Source organism: Phocoena sinus, chromosome 19, assembly GCF_008692025.1.
Source record: "Phocoena sinus isolate mPhoSin1 chromosome 19, mPhoSin1.pri, whole genome shotgun sequence".
In the NCBI taxonomy this organism is placed as follows: domain Eukaryota; kingdom Metazoa; phylum Chordata; class Mammalia; order Artiodactyla; family Phocoenidae; genus Phocoena; species Phocoena sinus.
Window position 1 is genome coordinate 16,020,741 of NC_045781.1, and position 21,398 is coordinate 16,042,138.

General features: G+C 56.1%; 2 protein-coding genes across 4 annotated transcripts; one reads left to right on the plus strand and one right to left on the minus strand.

The window, feature by feature from the left end:
- Positions 1–2,597: 2,597 nt before the first annotated feature.
- LGI4 (leucine rich repeat LGI family member 4) lies at positions 2,598–10,732 on the plus strand. The gene is made up of 9 exons (XM_032614573.1): positions 2,598–3,175; positions 3,618–3,689; positions 3,939–4,010; positions 5,337–5,408; positions 5,521–5,592; positions 5,826–5,995; positions 8,160–8,324; positions 8,407–8,912; positions 9,759–10,732. Exons 1-9 carry the CDS (start codon positions 3,006–3,008, stop codon positions 10,071–10,073), a joined length of 1,614 nt encoding a protein of 537 aa, XP_032470464.1. The 5' UTR covers positions 2,598–3,005; the 3' UTR covers positions 10,074–10,732.
- Positions 10,733–11,620: 888 nt separating this feature from the next.
- FXYD3 (FXYD domain containing ion transport regulator 3) lies at positions 11,621–14,811 on the minus strand. Of its 3 annotated transcripts, XM_032614688.1 has the most exons (7): positions 14,600–14,765; positions 13,211–13,243; positions 13,080–13,103; positions 12,459–12,533; positions 12,342–12,378; positions 11,969–12,006; positions 11,621–11,817 (listed from the first exon to the last, which is right to left on the minus strand). In XM_032614688.1, the coding sequence occupies exons 1-7, from the start codon at positions 14,637–14,639 to the stop codon at positions 11,798–11,800; spliced, it is 267 nt and encodes an 88-aa protein (XP_032470579.1). In that variant the 5' UTR covers positions 14,640–14,765; the 3' UTR covers positions 11,621–11,797. The 3 variants fall into 3 exon arrangements, with proteins under 3 accessions (XP_032470579.1, XP_032470577.1, XP_032470578.1); XM_032614686.1 differs by lacking the exon at positions 12,459–12,533 and having other exon boundaries at positions 14,600–14,811; XM_032614687.1 differs by lacking the exons at positions 12,459–12,533; positions 14,600–14,765 and adding an exon at positions 14,298–14,593.
- Positions 14,812–21,398: the final 6,587 nt, after the last annotated feature.

Below are 21,398 nucleotides of genomic sequence, written 5' to 3' on the forward strand. Positions count from 1 at the left end.
ACCCTGATGTTGTCTTATTATAAACTCCATTTTAGATATCCGCAAACCAAGGTTTAGCAAAGTGGAGATAATTCTCCCAAGGTCCCTCTGGTGGTTAAGGACAGAAACTGCCCCCACCTGAAAGAGACCTGGGCCCAGATACCACACTCTGCAGGACACAGATCAGGAGCAGGTAGACGGCTCACACCCAGGCACAGGTGGCCCTGACACACACACACACACACACACACACACACACGCGCGCGCGCGCGCGCGCGCGTGCGCGTGTGCACGTGGTCTCAGAGGACCCCGGCAGCTTCAAAAGTCTCCCTCATGAGCCTCTGCCCCTTGTGGCCCTATACCCCAGTCACCAGCAGTCCCTGGTTAATGATAACCCTAATATTTATGTAGCCCTGGGGAGGGATGACAGAGGAGCAAGGGGGGCCAGCAGGGAGGGGGGCACCTGGCTAGCTCTAGCCAGTGCTGGGGTCCCTCCCCTCACAGGGCCAGCTGCTCCAGAGTGGAGAGGCCCAGCCATTTTCGGGCTGGGTGATGGGCCAATGACTTAACCTCTCTGTGGCTCAGTTTCTCCTTCTGTAGAATGGAAATGATAATACTATTCAACTCAGAGGGAGGTCAGGATGATTCTCTGAAATGATGCATGGAAAATACTGAGAACAAAGCCCGGCACACTAAGAGATCACACACGCACACACAAAAGTAAGCTGTCACCATCATCATCCTTGTCATTCTTCTCATCATAAACAGGAGGGAGGACCTGCTGGGCTGAACACTCTGTGAGTATGGATTTAGGCCCATCTGTCTCCCCTCGGTGTCCCTGGCCCAGAGCTCTTTATCTATCTTTCTCAAAAACCCTGTAAAGAAGTTTATCATCCCTGCTTTATGGCTGAGGTAACAGAGACCTGAAGGGCCTTGCTCAAATCACAGAGATGTCCAGGTGCAGGACAAGCCCTTGGGTCCAGAATCCACCCCAAGCTGTGGGGTGCCCACCCTTCTCGGAACACCCTCTATCCTCTCGGATAGAGGAGGAATTCTCTACACATCTGAGAAGTGGGTGACATGACTGCCCCATCTGACAGATGGGCAAACTGAGGATCAGGGATGACCCTGATCTGAGTGACCCCGCCTGGTGTCAGGGGTGGTCACTTTTAATACTTTTAAAAAAAATATTCAAGTTTAATAATTTATGCTTTACCAGTAAGACACACATTTCTACTTTTCTGTAAAAGGTGTTAGTGGAACAGTCCTGAGTGTGCCGACCCGAAGCTGACCCAACGCGGCCTGGGCCTCATCTGCCCGCAGCTTTGCCCGGTGCCCTCCAAAGCCCCGACTAGCCCGCGTGCCAGGCCCACCCCGTGCCCTGCTTCGTGACCGGTGACCCCTAGCTGGTGCTGTTAGGTCCCTTGTCCTCCAAGTGTTCTGGCTGTGTGCAGCAGTGCCAAGAGAGGCTGTGTGTTCTCCTCACGCCTTAGTTTTCCCATCTGTAAAGTGGGGGTTAATAATACTACCCACCTCAAGGGGTTGTTGTGAGCACTGAGTAAATTCATGTCAAGACTGATGCATAGTAAGGGCTCAGTGAGTATTATTACTACTACTTCAGACTGGGTAATGTCATTTATTTATTTTTCTTATTTAATGAACAGAATCTATCCAAACTGCTAAAAGCTTAGTCCAAACGAAAACAGCCAGTATCCATGGGTTCTGATCTCCAAAGGAGGAATGCAAAATCATACTGGGAGACTGTGCAGCCAGCTGCCTGGGCTTGAGTCCTGGCTCTGCCCCAGCTCGATAACCTAGATCTCAAATGACCTGACCCCTCGCTTCAGTATTTCCATTTGTAAAATAGCCGTACGATACATTAGCCTCGGAGGGCTGTAGTGAGGTCAGCACGAGCTAATAGATGAACTTGTAGGACGCGGCGTGGTACAGAGTCAGTGCTGAAGGAAGGGGATGGCATCATTATCACCCTTTTTCCCTTGGGTTGGCTCCCTACCCCTAAGTGAGTGGTGGGTACTCAAGGAGTTAATTTCGGGCAAAAGAGGTTGTGGGTTTGGGGCAGGGCGGCTGCCCTGCTGAGTGTCGCCACCAGAGGGAGCAGCTGGACTTGAGCTGGTCCCTCCAAGCCTGGGTGCCAGTGCCCACCCAGCCCTACTGGAGCCAGGGGAGGGGGCTGGCTGGGAGTGGCCACCGAGGCTCCAGCCCTTGGTGGTCTCTCCTCCCACCCCCCTCCCGCCTGCAGAGCCATCCGGTCCCCACCCAGGTGACAGCCTCCTCACACTCCGTGAGTGGGGTGGAGTGGGGAATCTGGGGAGGGGGCTGGCCGGGAGGGGCCAGGGCAGCTCCAACGCTCTGCGGCCCCTCCCCTCCCATGGGGCCCTCTGGCCCCTTCCCAAGGGCTGCTCTTCCTATGGCCTCTGACGCCCTCCTCCTTCTTGCCCTGCTTTGCCTGGAGCACCCGGTGCCCAGCAAGTCCCTTTCCCAAACCTCCTGGGAGAAGGGACGTGGGAGGAGGGGAAGAAACTTCCAAGGAGCTGGAAAGGGGGGGTAGGGAGACAGAAATAAAGACACCAGACAGAGGGAGACACACACACACACACACACACACACACACACACACACACACTCAGACACACACAGAAAGAGAGGCCAACAGACAGAAGGAGGCAGACAGAGAAAAAGAGAAACAGAGACAGAGAGACAATTCAGATAGAAATAGAGAGACAGAGATAGAGAGTGGGAAGCAGACTAACTCACGGAGTCAGAAGTATAAAAAGGGAGAGAGACAGAAAGACAGGGAAAGAGAAATAAACAGAAAATTAGACACCAAAGAGATACAGGAAGCAAAGCAGACTGAGGGGAGACCAAGAAAGAGGAGAGAGAAGCCAGGGCAGAGCGTGCCAGCAGGCGGCATGGAGGGCCACCTGGCATGGGAGATGTAGTGGCCGCGACCTGGGCCAAGCTGGGTGGGCAGAGAGAAGCCGGTGCCTCGGTGGAGGTCAGGGGGCATGGGAGGGGCAGGGATCCTGCTGCTGCTGCTGGCTGGGGTGGGCGTGGGGGGGGCCTGGAGACCCCCAAAGGGAAAGTGTCCTCTGAGTTGCTCCTGTACTAAAGACAGTGCCCTGTGTGAGGGCTCCCCGGACCTGCCCGAGAGCTTCTCCCCGACCCTGCTGTCGCTGTGAGTGTCCGGCCCTCTGGAGGCCTGAGGCTGCGGATGGGAGTCCTGGGACCCCAGGGGCTGGGGGGCAGGGTGCTGGCTCCCCAAGGAAACAGGGACCCATCAGGATCTTGGGAGGGGGGCAGCAAAGGATGTCGGGAGTCCTGAAAGGGGGCTGCTGGGATTTGGAAAGGAGCCGGAGGGAAATTCCAAAGGGCAGGGTCAGCATCGGGGCCTGGGAAGAAGGAGAGCCGTGGGGTGGGCTGAGCGCTGCCAGGATCCTGGCCAAGCGAGGAGGGCAAATGCCTGTCTCCCCTGGGATGTAGGGGAAATACACACACCCAGGGTCAGGTGGCATGCCAGGGTCCCCTCCGCCCCACCGCCGGACACAGGAGACAGCTCTGGGATGGGACTGGCACACTGGAGCAGTCTTCTCCTCGCCCACCATTGCCCACATCCCCAGCTCACTCGTTAGGACTGGAGTCACCCAGCTGAAGGCCGGCAGCTTCCTGAGGGTACCGTCACTGCACCTGCTGTGAGTGGGGCCCGGCTTAGCGACGGCCACCTGAGGGAGGGGGTGTCCACGCACATGCGCATGGGGGAGTGTGCACACGTACACGTATGTGCGTGTCCATGAAAGCATCCGTGTCACACACATACTCACTTGGCATGCGTATGTGTGTGTGACCGTGCCCACGTGGGCTGGGGTTGGGAGGGGGCAAGGTTAACGTGTCAGGTAGGGAGCAGCCACCCTGGAAAAATGTCTTTCTAACTTCCTTGCCAGCCTCTTCACATCCAACTCCTTCTCCGTGATCGAGGACGATGCGTTTGCGGGCCTGTCCCACCTGCAGTACCTGTGAGTGAGGCCAGAAGATGGGGGCAGGAATGGGGGCCTGGGAGAGGAAGGCGGAGCCCCTCTGTGTCTGCTAGAGTGGGGGAGATAGGGGCTTGTTGCCCTGGGGAGGAAGTGTCTGCACAAGGGACCGTCTGGAGGGGGCAAGGGTCCTGGCCTCTTGAGTGGGGTTGGGGCTTCTGCTCAGCTGCCCTCTCTGTTTCAAGATTCACAAAAGGCCTGGATGACCTATGACTGTTTCTGGTCCTACCTGACTTTTGGGAGCCCAGGGAGGTTACAGAGAGGCCAGAGATAAAGAAGTGTTTCAAATTAAGAGGACACTATTCTGAGTTAGCTGGTGATGGTGGGACTGACGGTAATGGTGGTGATGAGAGTGTGACTATGCCAGCATTACCCCTGGTGCTATGCAGCTGCTCACAGGGAAGTGGTGGCATTATTGAGGATGGTGGAGTGGGGATGATTTTGATAAAAACGGTGGACCCAACGGTGATGGCGCTATCGGTGGTATGGATGATGAAGTTTGAAGGGTTGGTGTTAGTGACAGTTAGCAGTATTCTGGGCATTGGTAATTATCGTATTGGTATTGGTGATGGTTTGGGGTAGGATGTCGGTGTTGGTGTAATGGCAATGCTGTTGGTATGGGGTTTGGTGGGGATGGCGGAGACGTTCGTACGTATGGGAACTGCGGCAGTAGTGGCGCTGACGGGTGATGATGTGAGCGCTGGGGGTAAAGGTGATGTTTCTGGTGTTGGCAGTGCTGGTACCAGTGCTGAAGCTTGCGATAACGGTGGCTTTGGTTTTGGTATCGATCACAAAGGCTGTGCTCTTGGTGACGCTTATCAGTGTTGCCGGTGTGGGTTTGGTAATGATGGTGTTGGTGTTGTTGGTATTGATGGGAACCGGTGGTGATGGTATCGGTGACAGTGGTGACATGGTATATTGTTGGTGATGATGGCAGTTATTGGTACTGGGGTTGATGACGCTGGTAGAGGCCCTGGGCATAATGGATGATGGTGGAGGTATGGGTGGTGACATTGGTGCCAGTGTTGGTGTTGGTGATCAGGGCAGCAGTGGTGGTGATGGTGGTGGCAGTGTTCACGGCGAGGCTGGCAATGACCATAGGGTCGGGTTCTTGGGTCCTGAAACTGTAGGCTGGGACCTTGCTGAGGAGAGGTTCCTGGGAGGTTTTCCCTGGGATTATGCAAGCTGTTGGGGGAGAATTCGGCACATTCCCGTGGCCTATGGCTTCCACGGGGTGAGTTCCCCAAGCACTGTAGGGCCACAGCAGGGAACCAAGGGCCGCCCCCTGACCCCATCTTCCCTCCACAGCTTTATCGAAGACAATGAGATTGGCTCCATCTCTAAGAACGCTCTCAGAGGACTCCACTCACTCACACGCCTGTGCGTGCCTCCATCGCCCCAGCCCTCCCTGACAGGCACCCCGCACCCATCACCCAGGCACACAGCGTATCCTGGGAGCTGCTGATGGTTTCTCCTTCTCTCCCTCCACCAGAAGCCTGGCCAATAACCATCTCGAGACCCTCCCCAGATTCCTGTTCCGAGGCCTGGAGACCCTGACTCACGTGTGAGGCTCAAGGGGGCTGGGAGGGTGGGAGGATTTGGGAATGTTTGGGTGGGGGAAGGGGACATCTGTGCCCACTCTTGGTTGGCACAAATGAGTATGACTGCGATGGTTCCTACATATTTTCCACACCACTCGGGGGCCCTATCCTGAAACCTTGCCTGGGGAGGGGTGGGGAGCGTGGCCCGCAGGGAGTGGAATCCGGGTCGCAGCCCCTCCCCGGCCTCTTGCCCCAGGGACCTCCGCGGGAACCCGTTCCAGTGTGACTGCCGTGTCCTCTGGCTGCTGCAGTGGATACCCACCGTGAACGCCAGCGTGGGGACCGGGGCCTGTGCCGGCCCCGCCGCCCTGGCCCACATGCAGCTCCACCACCTCGACCCCAAGACGTTCAAGTGCAGAGCCATAGGTGGGGGCTTTCCCGGTGGGGTGGGAGGGACAGCAGGTGTTCCCGGAAGAAGGTGGGAGATTGGGGAACGGCTGCCAGGGCTGAGGGGCTCACCTCCTTCCCTGCTCTGCCATTTCCTGGCTGTGAGTCTCCTGAGCAAGCAGCACCACCTCCCCGAACCTCAGTTTTCCTGTCTGTAAATAGGGGTAATAAACAGTGACATAGGGCTGCTGTGAGACTTCAGTGATGTACTTGGCGCAGGGCCTGGGAGGGGAGGCCCCCATAAATGTTCATTCTCGTCGTTGTTGTTATCGATATAAAATCGACCATTTAAAAAGTACTTCCTATGATCATTTTGCTTTTCCACAAATATATTTTGGTACCTTTATGGGTACTGGGCAAAGCAGAGAGCACAGCAGTGATGAAGCCAGTCCTGGGTCTTGCCCTCACAGAGCCCACAGCCAGAGGCAAGCAGAGAGGGATGGCCCAGAATGATCAGGCCTGGGATGGGGGGAAGCACAGAGGGGTCAGGGCCGGGATGGAGGGAAACCATGGAGCTACGGGAGCCCAGAGCCAGAGCGGGGGCCAGGCACAGCTGGAGGGTCAGGAGGGAGTGGACATTTGAGTTCAAACCTGAAGACCATTACTAACATCATCATCATCAAAGCGTAAGACATGTTTCTGGTCTTTGGGATTCACAGAACAAGGGAGTTTAACTTAGTGACTCTTCATTCCATTATTCAACACACAGTCACTGAGGTCCACTCGGTGCCCATCCCTGTGAGACGCGATGGGCACACTGTGGTGACCAAGATAACCCTGGGCCTTGGCCTCGGCCTCATGGGGTCACAGTCCTGGGGGTGGGGAGACAGACATTCAATAAAACATTGCACCAATAAGTGTATGGTACACATCGTGATAAACACAGGGGGTGATGAGAGAGTTTAGGCGGTGGTCCTGCCTTACCTGGGGCATCGGAGAAGGCTTCTCTGAAGAGGTAGCACTAGATGTGGATGTAGCTAAGTGGAGTACAGAGGAAGGAGCCCGCGTGCGCAGGGACCCCCAAGGCAGCACAGAGCTTGTCCTGAATGAGGATCAAAGGGAGGCACGTCTGGTTTACGGGAGTGAGGAGGGAAGGACACAGATGAGGTGGAAGGTGCAGGGGCCTCACCCTGCAGGACTTCGAAAGCCATAGAGAACAAGGTGGACTTCATCCAGAGGGCTGTGGGAAGCCATGGAGGGCTGCGAGCAGGGAGTGACATGATTTGAAGGCCATTTTTAAAAGATCCCCTTTGGATGGGTATGCTTAGTGGTTTGGTTCATTGCTTCAACCCTGGTCCCTAGAAGTAGGGCCTGGCATGTAGAGTGAAGTATTGTAAACTGGAGTCCACCACCCGGCTCCACCGCCACCACACTGGGCAATCTGGGTGCACCGTTACCAAAAATGCTAAGGTGCTGTAACAAAGAGGCTGTAAATACCAAGAATTAAAGAAAACAGAAGGGTCTGAGGTGAGCAGTCCAGGTGGGTGGGGCAGGCCCTGGGTGTTATCCTGCTTTCCACGGCTGAAACCGAGCTGTGGCCCCGTCCATATGCCAGTTCACAAGGAGAAGGGGAAAGGGCCAAGTCCAGGATGAGCCATCTTCCTACAAGCAAGGCAAGCACTACAGCCATCACTCTGCTTTTGTTCCATTGGGAACTTGGTCTGGTCATGGCCACAGCGGACCTCAGAGGCTGGGGGGCAGCGTAGGGGGAGTGCTGGGCTAATGTGGCCTCTGGCTGGGCAGCTTTCTGCCCAGCTGCTATCCTATCTCATGGAAGATGGGAGGGATGGATTTGGCGGGACAGCTGGCTGCCTGTGCCTCTTAGCCTCAGTTTCCTCATCTATAAAGTGGATATAATAACAGAACATAACCCATAGGGATCTTGTGAAATTAAATGAATGAATAAATGGCTACTTCTAAGCAACTATTTGCTGATGCCACGCAGCTTAGAAAACAGAGTACCGCCATGTTGTTGTGAGTTAATACGTCCATAGGTAAAAAGATCCCACTGTAAGTCCCTACGAGGTCAACACCGTCGTGGTCCTCACCTCAGAGGTGTGCAAAGCGGGACCCAGTGATGAGGACCCGTGGGGTGCCCCTGGCCTGCCTGACTCTCTCCCCTCCCCGCTGCACCCCCTCCCAGAGCTGTCCTGGTTCCAGACGGTCGGCGAGTCAGCGCTGGGCGTAGAGGCTTTCTCCTACCAAGGGGAGCCCCACGTCGTCCTGGCACAGCCCTTTGCCGGCCGCTGCCTGATCCTGACCTGGGACTACAGCCTGCAGCGCTTCCGGCAGGAGGAAGAGCTGTCTGGTAAGCCCACTCCCATCCTCCCGCCTCCCAGGTAGCCTGCCCAGCTCGTCTGACAGGCGCCCTGCTCCCCGCCTCCCCACAGCGCCCTCGGTGGTGTCCTGCAAGCCGCTGGTGCTGGGCCCGCGCCTCTTCGTGCTGGCCGCCCGCCTGTGGGGAGGCTCGCAGCTGTGGGCCCGGCCCGGCCCCGACCTGCGCCTGGCCCCGCTGCAGGCCCTGGCTCCACGGCGGCTGCTGCGGCCCAATGATGCCGAGCTCCTGTGGCTGGACGGGCAGCCCTGCTTCGTGGTGGCCGACGCGTCCAAGGCAGGCAGCACCACGCTGCTGTGCCGCGACGGGCCCGGCTTCTACCCACGCCAGAGCCTGCACGCCTGGCACCGGGACACGGACGCCGAGGCCCTCGAGCTGGACGGCCGGCCCCACCTGCTGCTAGCCTCCGCCTCGCAGCGGCCCGTGCTCTTCCACTGGTTTGGGGGCCGCTTCGAGAGGCGCACGGACATCCCCGAGGCCGAGGACGTCTATGCCACACGCCACTTCCAGGCCAGCGGAGATGTGTTCCTGTACCTGACACGCTACATCGGGGACTCCATGGTGAGGCTGAGCCCAGTCCCGTGGGGCAGGCACAGGCCGGGCCTGACCTGCATCAGCAGACTCCCACTCAGGGCTGGCCTTTCAGCGCTGACCGCACCTTGCGCACTGGCCTCTGAACTCTGACCCGCCTCACGGGCTGAGCTTCCTAATGTGCTGATCTTTGAGCTCTGACCCCACCCCAACACTGACTCCAAGACTGTGACCCCTCGAGGCTGGCTGCCCTAAGCCACTCCCCATCGCCCAACACTGACACTGGCCCCGAGATTCTACCGCCAAACTCCGACACACCCCAGCGCCTACATTTAATCACAACCACCGCACCCTGAAGCCCCGGGGCTGACGGCCCACCCCCTCCAGCACTCTCTCTCTGGAGTGAGGTACAGCCAGGGGGAGGGCTCTGGGCCTAAAAGGCACTGATCTGACGCAGGTGTTCACAGGGTGTCTGCATGGGGAGCAGACTGTGGGCACAGGGACAGGAGCAGGGAGATCAGGAAGACCAGGAAGGAGGCTGTGTGATGGTCCAGGAGGGAGGTGACTGTGGCTGGGCTGGAGTACAGCCAGAATAAATGAGAGACATAAATACCATGGTAGGTGAAACTGACAGATTCCAGGGCTGACTGATTCTATGTGGGGTGTGAGGGAGAGAGAAGGGCTCAGAATGACTCCAAGTCGGTGGCCTGAGCAGCTGGGTGGTGACATTTATGAAGATAAGAAAGCTGTGGGAGTTTGGGGACCTACAGGCCTCTGTTCCCAAGCTGTTCCAAGTCCTCCAAAGCCTAGAGGACCACTGACGGGCAGGCCTGGCCCTCTTGGACCCCAGCCCTAATGAGCGGCCACCCTCCGCAGGTCATGCGCTGGGATGGTTCCATGTTTCGCCTGCTGCAGCAGCTTCCCTCTCGCGGTGCCCACGTCTTCCAGCCACTGCTCATCGCCAGGGACCAGCTGGCTATCCTGGGCAGCGACTTCGCCTTCAGCCAGGTCTTCCGCCTTGAGCCTGACAGGGGGCTCCTGGAGCCACTGCAGGAGCTGGGGCCCCCAGCCTTGGTGGCCCCCCGGGCCTTTGCCCATATCACCATGGCCGGCAGGCGCTTCCTCTTCGCTGCTTGCTTCAAGGGCCCCACACAGATCTACCAGCATCACGAGTTAGACCTCAGTGCCTGAGACTGGAAGGGCCCCTGGACATGGCTGGCAGAGGGCTGGCATGGGGAGTCCTGGGCCTCTGGATGCCCCATTGCCTAGACTCTTGGTCCTACTCAGAGGTGACTGCTGGTCCTGTGAGATACTGACCACAGGCCAAGTTCAAGGCAAGAGCTGCTCGTCCAGTCTTAAGCAACATCTTGGCTGGGGGTAGATGACCCCTCCCCCTCCAAGGATGACCTGGGGGCTCAGGCTGGGGCACCGCCACACGGAGACAGTACAGAAATCATGGGGGGCGGGGGGTAATGTGCAGAGCTCCATGAGGTCTGGAAGCGCCCCGCTCAACCCACTCTCAACCCTCCTTATTCCCTGTAAAAGTACCACGGAAAGGATAGCTTTCCTTTTCCTTCTAAACTCAATCCAGCCAATCGCTTTTAGTGCCCGCCTCCATGACGTCATCAGTAGCTGGGCGGTTTTCCCTGCCGGGCTTGCTAACTTCCTCTGCTGCTTGTGCGCATGCCTGCTGCCGAGGCGGAAGCCCAGCGTGTCTTCCCTGTTGCGCGTGCGCAGGGAATAGGCGGGAAATTGAGAATCGTCGCCGGGAGTCCGAGGTACCCGTCCTGTGTCGGTGAAAGGGGGGAGGACTGAAAGTGTACGAGCTCAATAAACGCGCTGTGCACCCGTCTCACCGGTTGTTGTGGGGTCATTGGGAGAGGGTGTCTGCTGTGGCATGGGGGTGGGGTGAGGGAGGAGGATTCGTGTCCCAGGAACGGTATTATGGGGCGGGGGTGGGGGGGTGTCCCAGGGTACATTTTGGCTGCCCTTGTTGAGCTTTCGCGAGGTTTCTAAGGAGTGTGTGTCATGATTATGGGGGGCCTAGTGGGATGTCCAAGGGATATGAGGGCATTATTAGGGGACAGGTCATGGGTTTATTGTTGGTCTTGTGTCTTATGTATTGTAGGAGATACTGCGGGGTGTTTTGAAGGATTTTAGGCATTTTTATGGCTCTTGGGGACATTTTGGAAGTCTTATTGGCTATTGGAGACCGTCTCGAGGGAGTTTAGGGCTTGTTGGAGTTCTCACACCGTGTGGCCATTATATATTATTAGGAGTATCATGGGGAATAATTTAAAGGTCTTACAGGAACATTTGAGTGTTAGGAAGGGTCTTTCATAATAAAATGGGGTCTGAGGTGAGTCAGAGGGTCACTATTGTAGTCATAAGCTAGCTGGCTACTCCTGTTGTGAAAGGATGATCCCACATCCTAGTTTTCCTGGGAAGGTCCCACTGTCCACCTGAGGGTCCCAGCATTCCGTCTGGCTAGAGCTCCCTTTCACTCTCAGAACGTCCCCCATGTGGCTACTAGAGCATTTTAAATGGCAGATGTGGCTCCCATGGCCACGGAGGCAGAGGTCAGGCCCTATGCCGTCCACCAGGTCATGAGGAAGCAGGCCTGTGGGCTTGTCCCAGTGGAGAGATTCAGCTGCCAGCTTCCATGCTGGCCCCCATGCACATCCCCTTCTCCCGGCCCCCCAAAACCCCAACGCGCACATAGGGAGTTTCGAGGCTGCTTGGGCATGAGGCAAGATCATTTAAGAGTGAAAATTGAACAAAGACCCCCTCCACTGAGAGGTGAGATGGAGCCCTGGCCAGGTGGTCTGAGAATTCCATCCTGGAGTTTCGGATCCTGTGCAGAGCCAGGACTCGGGGAAAGAGTGGCCCTCGGTGCTCTTTCCGCTGATCCATCCTCAACAGTTATGGGCAGAGCCTGGGAGAGGTGACAGGGTCAGCCTGTGAGAGTGGATCAGGTTATTTCTCCCCAGGGTGCACACACGCACACGCGCACACACACACACACACACAAACACACACACCTCATACCCTATGTCCCAGTCAGCTCCATTCTGTCCCTGTCTTACCTGAAGTGATGAGAGGTGGGGCATCCCCTGGATAGTGACTAGGGAAAGAAAAGTGATGAGATCTCTGTTCACCCCCGTTCATCCTCTCCCTCAAGGGTAGAGGATTCTCAGCTTGCCCCGACATATCTTCCTAGCTATTTTCCCACAAAGTTGTACCATCCCAGGGACCAAAGCATTTCATGATTGGAGGCCCTCTGAGGATTCATGGCTCTGAAGAATAAACCTGGAAGATCTCAGTAACAGGAATTCTCCAGGGCAAGACCCAGAAACCCGGCCTTTTCTTTTTTTTTTTTTTTTTGCAAAATTTAGCTCTTTCCCCCTGAAAGGTGTCTGTCCAGTATGAGGCAGGCACACTGCCTGGAACCCATCTTACCGGGGCTTCCGGCTGAACTTGCATTTGCATTTCCCACCTGTTAGGAGAGAGGGGAATGTCAGGGGAGGACACCCACCGCCCTGCACTGCCCGCTCCCCCGCCAGCTGCTCCACTCACTCATGAGGACGATAATGCCAATGGCGCACAGGACCGCTGCGAAGACGAGCCCGCCGACACGGAGCCTGAACCAGTCTAGGAGAAACCCAGAGGGGGCCCTCGGTGCCAGCCCGTGCCCTCCTCATCCAAGCCCCCAACCGCTTGACGATATGCATTAGGCACCCCTGATGTGGGATACAGCAGTGGAGAGAACAGACAGCCCTCCAGCCCCCGCACTCACTTTCCAATCTCTACACAGCAAGCGACAGAGATCTAACGTGGAGTTAGGTAGAGAGAAGCGGTCTGAAGACATATAAGCAGGGCCAGGGGACGGAGAGTCAGAAGACAGCTCTTTTAGGGAGAGTGGCCAGGGGAGACCCGGCTGAAGGGGCACATTTGAGCAGAGGCCTGAGGAGGGGAGGGAGGGAGCATAGGGCGACGTGGAAGAAAACGTGGGGGTGGTTCTAAGGACCAGGCTGGCATGCCTTGTTGCCTTAATCCCCTGTGTTTACTGTTCAATGCCCCAATCCTCGCCCCTGGGTCACCCCCATCAGACCCTCACTCAACCCTGTGTGGGACCGTTGGCATGAAATCGGTCTGAGGGGTGAGTGGGGCTGCAAAGGGAGGGGCACAGGCGCTCACCGTAGTAGAAAGGACTGTTTTTATCTGCAAGGAAAGAAAAATAGGACATGAATCCAGGATAAGAGTGGGGATGCAGGGGTCCTGGGGGAGACTTTGGGGGCGGGACTGGTGGAAGAGTCAGTCTGACTCACCTTCCGGGTCGTTGGCATCCAAGGCAGGCAGGCCTGGCGGGGAGAAGCGGGGTAGGAGAGAGATGGGGGTGCTGGCCTCGGCAAAGCTGGGGCCAGGGCCGTTGGAGCTCCAGGCCTCAGCGTAGGGTCCCCTGATGGACAGTTCCCTACCTCCCACGGGCACAGGGGTCCAACCCCAAACTAGCTCCTCTGCACATTCCACCTCGGAAATGAGGGTTTCCCCCGACTCAGCCCCACACCTGCAACAGGTTTTCACCTGGGTGGCTTTGGGCCACCTAGCCAGCCTTTGGCCTGATGTTTCCAGACACCTGGCTAATCCACACCCCCTGCAGAAACGAGCGATGGTCTTGTCAAGATGACAGGTGGCTTCAGCTGCCAGGCGTTCTCAGCCCTCACCTCCTGGTTCTGCCACGTCCACATCCCACCCATCCCTCACCACTCCCCTTAAAGTGACTTACTAATTATAAACTTAATATGCTTTATTTAAAAATGCAACTTTACATCACTACCCTGAATGGAATTGCAGTCTTGCCCAATGTAACTGATAAAAACAGATACAATGAGGGCTTCCCTGTGGCGCAGTGGTTGAGAGTCCGCCTGCCAATGCAGGGGACACGGGTTCGTGCCCCGGTCCGGGAAGATCCCACATGCCGCAGAGCGGCTGAGCCCGTGAGCCATGGCCGCCTAGCCTGCGCCTCCGGAGCCTGTGCTCCGCAACGGGAGAGGCCACAACAGTGAGAGGCCCGCGTACCGCAAAAAAAAAAAAAAAAAAAAAAAAAAAAAAAAAAACAGGTACAATGAAAGCAAAGGACTAGGTTTGAATTCTGGCTAGAAGCAGTGGGCTGCCTTAGCTCTGGGCCTAAGCTCTGTTCTTTCTTTGTTAAAGGGAGGTTCATATTTTTAAATTATATTTAAAGCACAAACACATGGTGCTTACTCTGTCCCAGGCACTCTTCTAAGTGTTTTGCAAATAGTAACTCGTTTAATCCTCACAGTGACTCTATAAGTAGGTGCTACTATTGTCCAGATGGGGAAACTGAGGCACAAGGGGCTTTGGTAACTTGCCACATAACCTTGAAACTCTTACCTCTCGTAATCAAGTGTTAAGAAGTGTTAAAGACACAGTAGCCCAGAGCTGAGCCTTCTCGATATCACCAAGGAGACATCAAGACCATGCATGACGAGCTGTGTGAACCTCTGCTTATAAGAGGTCCTCCTTTATGTGTTCCTTGAAATCACCAGTGTGGCACTTCCCACCTTCCAGGAGATGCTGTCCTGAGACTCACCACCCCACAGGGGAGGCAGAAAGCACGAGAGAGCCACACACAAGCGTGGTCACCACCCAGCTGAGGGGGTCAGGGGAGAGGCAGTCCAGGAACGGGCACTCACCTGCCAGGAGGACAAGCAGGCTCAGGGCCACCTCTTGCATGTCGGAGAGCTGGCCTGGAGGGATCTAGGGGGGAGGTCCAGCTTTAGCAGGGCCACCGGGATGCCTCTGGTTCCCAATCCCCTGCCACTGTGCTCCTTATCCAGGGTACACAGCTCACCCCAGGGCAGAAAGCCTGGCCTTGAAACTCCGCTGGGCTGAGAGATAAGAAGGAGCCGGAAAGTGCAGTGGGGGCTGGGTGAGAACGAAGGCCTACAGGGGGAGCAGCAATAATAACTCACTGGACCTGGACTTGAGGCTTTAAGTGAATCGCCCTGGCAACCAAATGAGGAAGGTGCCGCCAGCTGTTATCCCCATCTTACAGATGTGGAAACTGACGCTCCAGAGGTGAAAGTGGGTGCTCAAGGTCACCTTGCCAGGAAGCGGGATTTAAACCAGACCTGGCTCTGCGGAGGCTGTTCCTAACTCAGGACTCTCTCAGGGCCTTGGGGTGTTTTGGGAAATGGGGTGTTGGGAGCCAGGTGGCAGGAGGCCTTGTTCCTGGGAGTGTCCCCCACAGACAGCTCGGAGCCTGCCCGCCCTGCCCAGACTTCGCAGAACTTGGGCTGGGCCAGGACTGGGGACTGAGCTGGCTCCTCTTGTTGCTCTGGGCAGGATGTGGGGAGGAGAGAACTCAGAGAGGATGGGGGAGGGGGGAGGGGGAGGGAGAGGGCAGCCCCAGCCTCATCTTCTGCCCCACCCTCCTCGCATCCCACCGTCCTGCTTCTGCCCCACCCCTCCCCATCCCACCCAGTCCTTGGTCCTGCCTCTACCCCTACCAAGCTCCTTTGGCAGCAAACAACTCCTCTTTCCCCAGGTAGGCCTGCGCGGCACAAAGAACACTCCGCCACCCCCTTCTTGGTCCAGCATCAGTCCCTCTGTGCGTCCCCCTGTCCCCTCTCCCGCCCCTGCCCCACTGCCACAGCATACATTGTCCCAATCTTGATAGCAAGAGCTAACACTTAGATCCACCCTGTGCTGGGCACCGCCAAATGACCTTGCTGGGTTTTCACTCATGTAATCCCCCAAGAATCCCGGAGGCCATTGGTTATACACCCCATTTCACAGACGGCAAAACACATACCCTCCCTAAGCCTGGTAAAAAGCCCATTGACATTGCCTGCTCTGTCTCCTTGTCCGCAGCTGGAGAGCACGTCCCGTCCCGTGTCTCTCTCTCTCTGGCCTCTATGTAACCCCCTCCCTGAATTTCTTTCCTGGGAACCTTCTTAGCTTCCCGGTTCATCCCATATACCAGACTCACAGTTTTAATTTGAGCATTCATTTCTTTGAGCGTTCAGGCAGGAAAAGGGCCTGTAGCTTTGGGGAACATTACTAAGGCGTTTAAGACCGCCCCCCCCCCCAAATTTGGGGTGGTGCGGGGAGAGTTGGAATGTGTATGTGAGCAGGACAGCCTAGTGGCTCCCAGCACAGGTCTGCAGAAGGACCACCTGTAGTCTAAAGCGAACACGTGAGGCTTTGTCACCCCACGATCACACTAATACTAGTAATAAGAGCAGGTGCTGATTGAATGTTTACCCCACACCAGGCACTGTTCTCAGCTCTTTGCGCTTGTTCATACATGTAATCTTCACAGCTTGGTGAAGTTGGCACTATGATTAGCTCACGTTGCTGTCGCAACCCTGTCACCCCTGCGAATTCAGCTTAATGCTCTATACTGTCACCCGGGACTCAGTCTCAGCGCTTAAGCCTCTTTCCATGGGAGCCTCCAAGCCTCCCTGGCCGGTGAGGGCTCCATTCACCCCCATACAGCCCCTCCCCAGGCATCTCCCAGCATCCCCAGCACAAGGGGCACTGATGGGTCGTCTCAGCCGTACCCCAACCCCTGCACGACATTTCCACCCTACTGTCCCATGGTGTGGGCTGCTGGGAGCTGGCATCCGGGCATCTGCCCTCTCCTGCCCTGTTCAGGCTGTTATTGGAAGAGGCCCCAGGGCAGCTCCAGAACTGACTGCAGTCGGTGTGACGCCTTGGAGAGAAAGGCAGCCTGCAGACGGAGGCTGCGCCCACCCCTCTCTGCTCTTTCCTGGCCCCAGAGATCCCAGTGCTGGTGTGAGGACTTTCCGCCGTCCACCCCCTACTGTCGTTCTGTTTCTCCATGACGGTGGCCAGGCCCTTCAGGCCTGAGCAAAATGACTCCCTCGTGTCCCTGAAGTCTCCGCGCCACCTCCCCATGTTACAGCTTCCCCGGGAAGCCGCCAGCCCCTTCCCCTAGAGGTCTCCAGGACCCACACATTCCCAATATGCGGACACCCTGAGCCCACCTAGTCATCCACCCATCCAGCCAGTCTGATCCTCCCGATCCAGATACTTCTGTTCTACTCAGAACCCCCGTTCTACCCAGACCCACCAGTCTAACAGACACCCCAGTCCCATCTGTGGGCCTTACGCTTGCCCCAGCTGGCTCACCTGGCCTCCTGTGTGGTGAATGATGGGGAGGGGGGCTTTCTCTAATCTGCTCCCCCAGCAAAGGACCTTGAAGGGGGAAGGTTCTAGGGGTCTTTAGCAGAGAGCAGTGGAGGGAGGGGGCCCCAGCCCCTCACCTGCGTGCTCCACAAGCTGCGCGGAGGTTCAGGTTCCGGGAGACAGCGGGGCTGCGTAGCCTGGGTCCTGCCTTTATCCGCAGCCTCCACGCCCTAAGCAAACCTGGGCAGGTAGAGAACTAGTCTGACTCCCTAAAGCTCAGGGGCTCTCTCACCTCACACCTGCTCTTAAAGAGACAGTTCCAACCCCCAACCACTAGTGGCAGGGAGCTCCCTGGGGTCTCTAGGGTCACACACAGCAGCCTTAGGCGAGGCAGAAGGAGAATACGATGAGGGCTGGAACTCTGCCCCTCACATCCAGGGAGGTGGCTTTCTCCAGTCACCTGCCCCTCAGAAAAGGACCTGGAAGGAAGAGGGGCTCAGGTCTTTAACGGCAGAGCTTCTGCCTGGCGGGGCGGTGGGGGGAAGGCCGTGCTTTGTTTGTAATAACCTAATCTCTTTTACTTAGATCGTGTGCTGTCCTTGGAGGGGGGATGGGTGGCCATTGCGGGAGATCTAAAGTCCTCCTCCGGGCTGCTTGTTGCCGCCGTTAACACAGTCTGAGGGTCAGCAGAAGATGTTGATAGGACCAAGGTCATGAGGTGGGGACGGGATGCACGGGGTGGGGGGAGGGGGTGTGTAAGGGGGCGGTGAGCTGTTGGGCCGTAGACCGTGACCTCTTCCCCATCGTGCCCATCATGGCCTAGGGAGATTGGGACCTGGTTCCCAGCACCAGGCAGACCTTCCCAGCCTGGGTTCTTCCCAGGGGTGCTGGGAGCCAGATGTCTCCGCAGTGGGTGTTGGGACGGGGGCTGCCTCTCACCCCGAATAAGGCCATTGCACCATGCAAGGCTCCCTTCCCCTCCCTCCTCCCTCTCTTGTCCCTCCTCCTCATGGCATTCCTTCCAGCTGGGGTCTGTGCAGGTCCCCACTTGTTCCCCGTTGGGGTGCCCCCTCCCCCCAATTCCGCCTTTTTAGACAGAGGGACTTTTGTCTGGGGGCTGGATGGAGAACAAGGCGCCTTTGAGTGGCTGGCGGAGGATTGGGGTCACGGGGAGGGGCAGGGCCTTCCTAGGGTGGCTCTGCACTGGCCACCAGCTGGACTCCAGGCGACCCCCAACACCATTGCGGGGGTGGGGAGGAGGGTGCAGGAGCCAGGCCAGGGAGAGGGTACCATGGGCAGTGTGGAGTGCAGAACAAGGAGAGGGGGTTTTGAGGTCAAGGCTCTGCTGGGGGCAGGGAGAAAGGACCCCTCCCCACTTCTCAGCAGGGAGGGGGAAGGGTGGGGCAAGGAACGCCCGCCCAGCTACACGCTTTCTTTATGTGGGCCCCTTGGGCAATTTCTCAATCCCAGGCCCTAGACTAGGACAGGGTCTCCCTACAACTCCCACCAAGGAGGGGCCAGTCCCTGCAAAGAGTGGGGCTCAGTCAGGGTGGGGTTCAGTCGAAGCAGGAGGTTCAGAGGGAGATAGAAACAGAGAAGGGGAGGCATGGTGGGGGCGGATCCCAGTCCAGCTAAGGGGGTCTTTGTGTCGGGTCAGATAACATCTCTTGCCCAGACATTTCAAGATTGCAATGTTCCTTTGAAGACCCTTCTGGTGGTCTTGGGGGTGGGGTGGTGTCTCCCTCTGCTGGGAAGTCCAGGAACTGCATGCGTCCGAGACAGAGAAGGGGCGAGTGCTCGGTGGCTAGGAGGGATGCTCCATCCCTCACCTGTGCCGGAGTCTGCACACTCAGATGCCAGTGGGGCCAGGCAAGAATCATGAATGAGTGAAGCAGGACAGGCATGAGACTATAAGGTACGGTGGCAGCTGGGCAAACAGAACTATTGTCCTGTCTATAGGGCAGCCGCTAGGACTTCCCTGGTGGCGCAGTGGTTAAGAATCCGCCTGCCAATGCAGGGGACTCGGGTTCGAGCCCTGGTCCAGCAAGATCTCACATGCCGCCGAGCAACTAAGCCCATACGCCACAACTACTGAGCCTCAGCTCTAGAGCCCGCGAGCTGCAACTGCTGAGCCTGCATGCCACAACTACTGAAGCCCGTGCACCTAGAGCCCGTGCTCTGCAACAAAAGAAGCCACCACAATAAGAAGCCCACGCACCGCAACGAAGAGTAGCCCCCGCTCTCTGCAACTAGAGAAAGCCCGCGCACAGCAACGAAGACCCAGTGCAGCCAAAAATAAAAATAAAATAAAATAAATTTAAATGAATAAAGGGCAGCCACAAAAATCACTGGCTCAAGCTCATGTGGACAGATACAGAAGTACCTCCCAGACATCTTGCTATGGGAAAAAAAGCAAGATGTAGAGACACATGCTACCATTTGTAAGGGGGAAAATAATGTATATTCACATACTTATAAATGAATGAAATATCTTTGGAGATTGGCATCCATGGCTGCTTCTGAAGAGGAAGACGGAGAGGCTGGGAGATGGCTGGGAAGGGAGACTCACTTAAGCTCATGCACCTTCTTCTAGCTTCTGAATTTTAAATCCTGCAAGTGTACTACTTTGAAAAAAAGTTTAATTAAAAGAATTTCAAGGATAACCTCTACACAGTTCTAGCCAATTGCTTCTATACTTTCAAAAGATGTCAGGAACCTGAACCTTTATGTAGAGTTCCCAGTATTAAAAGTTGGCTCAGGGAATAATACCCTGGTGGTCCAGTGTTTAGGACTCGGCACTTTTACTGCTGTGGCCGAGGTTCAATACCTGGCTGGGAATTAAGGTCCCATAAGCCGCATGGTGCAACCAAAACACAAAAAAAGGCTCAGATTTTAAAAAAATTATGCAGGTCAAACGAAACAAATCTAAGGGCTGGTTTCAGCCTGGGGGGACCACCAATTAGAGCCTTCTGCAAACTTCATTCCCTGGAGTTTTAATCATATGGTCTTGCGTTTGGATGTTTATAAGCCTATACCTAACCCAGGGTGGAACAGAATGTGCCCCATCCAAGTGGGTGTTGGGCAGGGGCTGGGGCTTAGGGCAGGACTTGAGACTCCCGTGTGGATGGGGACAGGTGTGAACCCTGAGACCCTGGGGAAGGTCTGCAGGGAGTGGAGTGCATACAACCGCTTGCATCCTATTGGGGGTTGAATCTCTTTTGGGATGAGTCTTCTAGGCCCGCTTGACTTCAGTCATATTCAACATGTGTCCACTTATTTATATATGTCTATGTGTTGTGTGTTTATGTTTATATACAAATATATGTGTTATATATTATCATGTTATATAGATAATAAAGCCTTTTGGAATGTTTCCCCTTCATTTTGCTTTTGAAATCATTTGGAGTTTTTTATCTGTTTTTTGTTTGGGGTTTTTTTTTAATTAATTAATTAATTTATTTATGGCTGCGTTGGGTCTTTGTTGCTGCACGCAGGCTTTCTCTAGTTGCGGCGAGCGGGAGCTACTTTTCGTTGCGGTGCACGGGCTTCTCATTATGGTGGCTTCTCTTGTTGCGGAGCACGGGCTCTAGGCGCGTGGGCTTCAGTAGTTGTGGCTCACGGGCTCAGTAGTTGTGGCTTGCGGACTCTAGAACACAGCCTCAGTAGTTGTGGCGCACGGCCTTAGCTGCTCCGCAGCATGTGGGATCTTCCCGGACCAGGGCTCGAACCCGTGTTCCCTGCACTGGCAGGCGGATTCTTAATCACTGCGCCACCAGGGAAGCCCGAAATCATTTGCTGAAGCAGAGATTAGCTGTGATTTCTCAGTATCCTAGGAATTCCTGCGAAATGAGAAAAACCAAACCTACAGATAGTCTCTGAACATCACCAAGTTTTCAGGAATGCCGAATTCAAGTATAAAATCAAGGCTGTGGGGTGTTTTGTAGTCACCAGTTCAAAGTTTTATTAATTGGGCTTTTGCCATTTGCTTTTGCTAGTCAGGGCTCGGTCATTTTATTGCTCTTCTCTTAAGGCTGTATTTCTTCAGGATCCTGGCAAATTCATAGGCCCTAAATGGGGCAGCCTGGGGTGTGGGAGCTGGAAGCACCCCGACCCATGAGAGGGGTCCTGGTGGGGCTGGGGCCTCACCTTCCCAGGTAGAGGCTGAGAGGCTGGGCTGGGGGGCTGGGAAGGTGTGATCACAGTGATGGTCCAAGCTCCTGCTTCCTGGGCAAGACGGGGACAGAGATACCCATGGGCAGACAAATGAGGCCGCCTGCGGCTCCGTGGGGCCGCTCCCTGTGGCCTCAGAATTCAGCACCTGTGGGAAAAAAGAGGGAG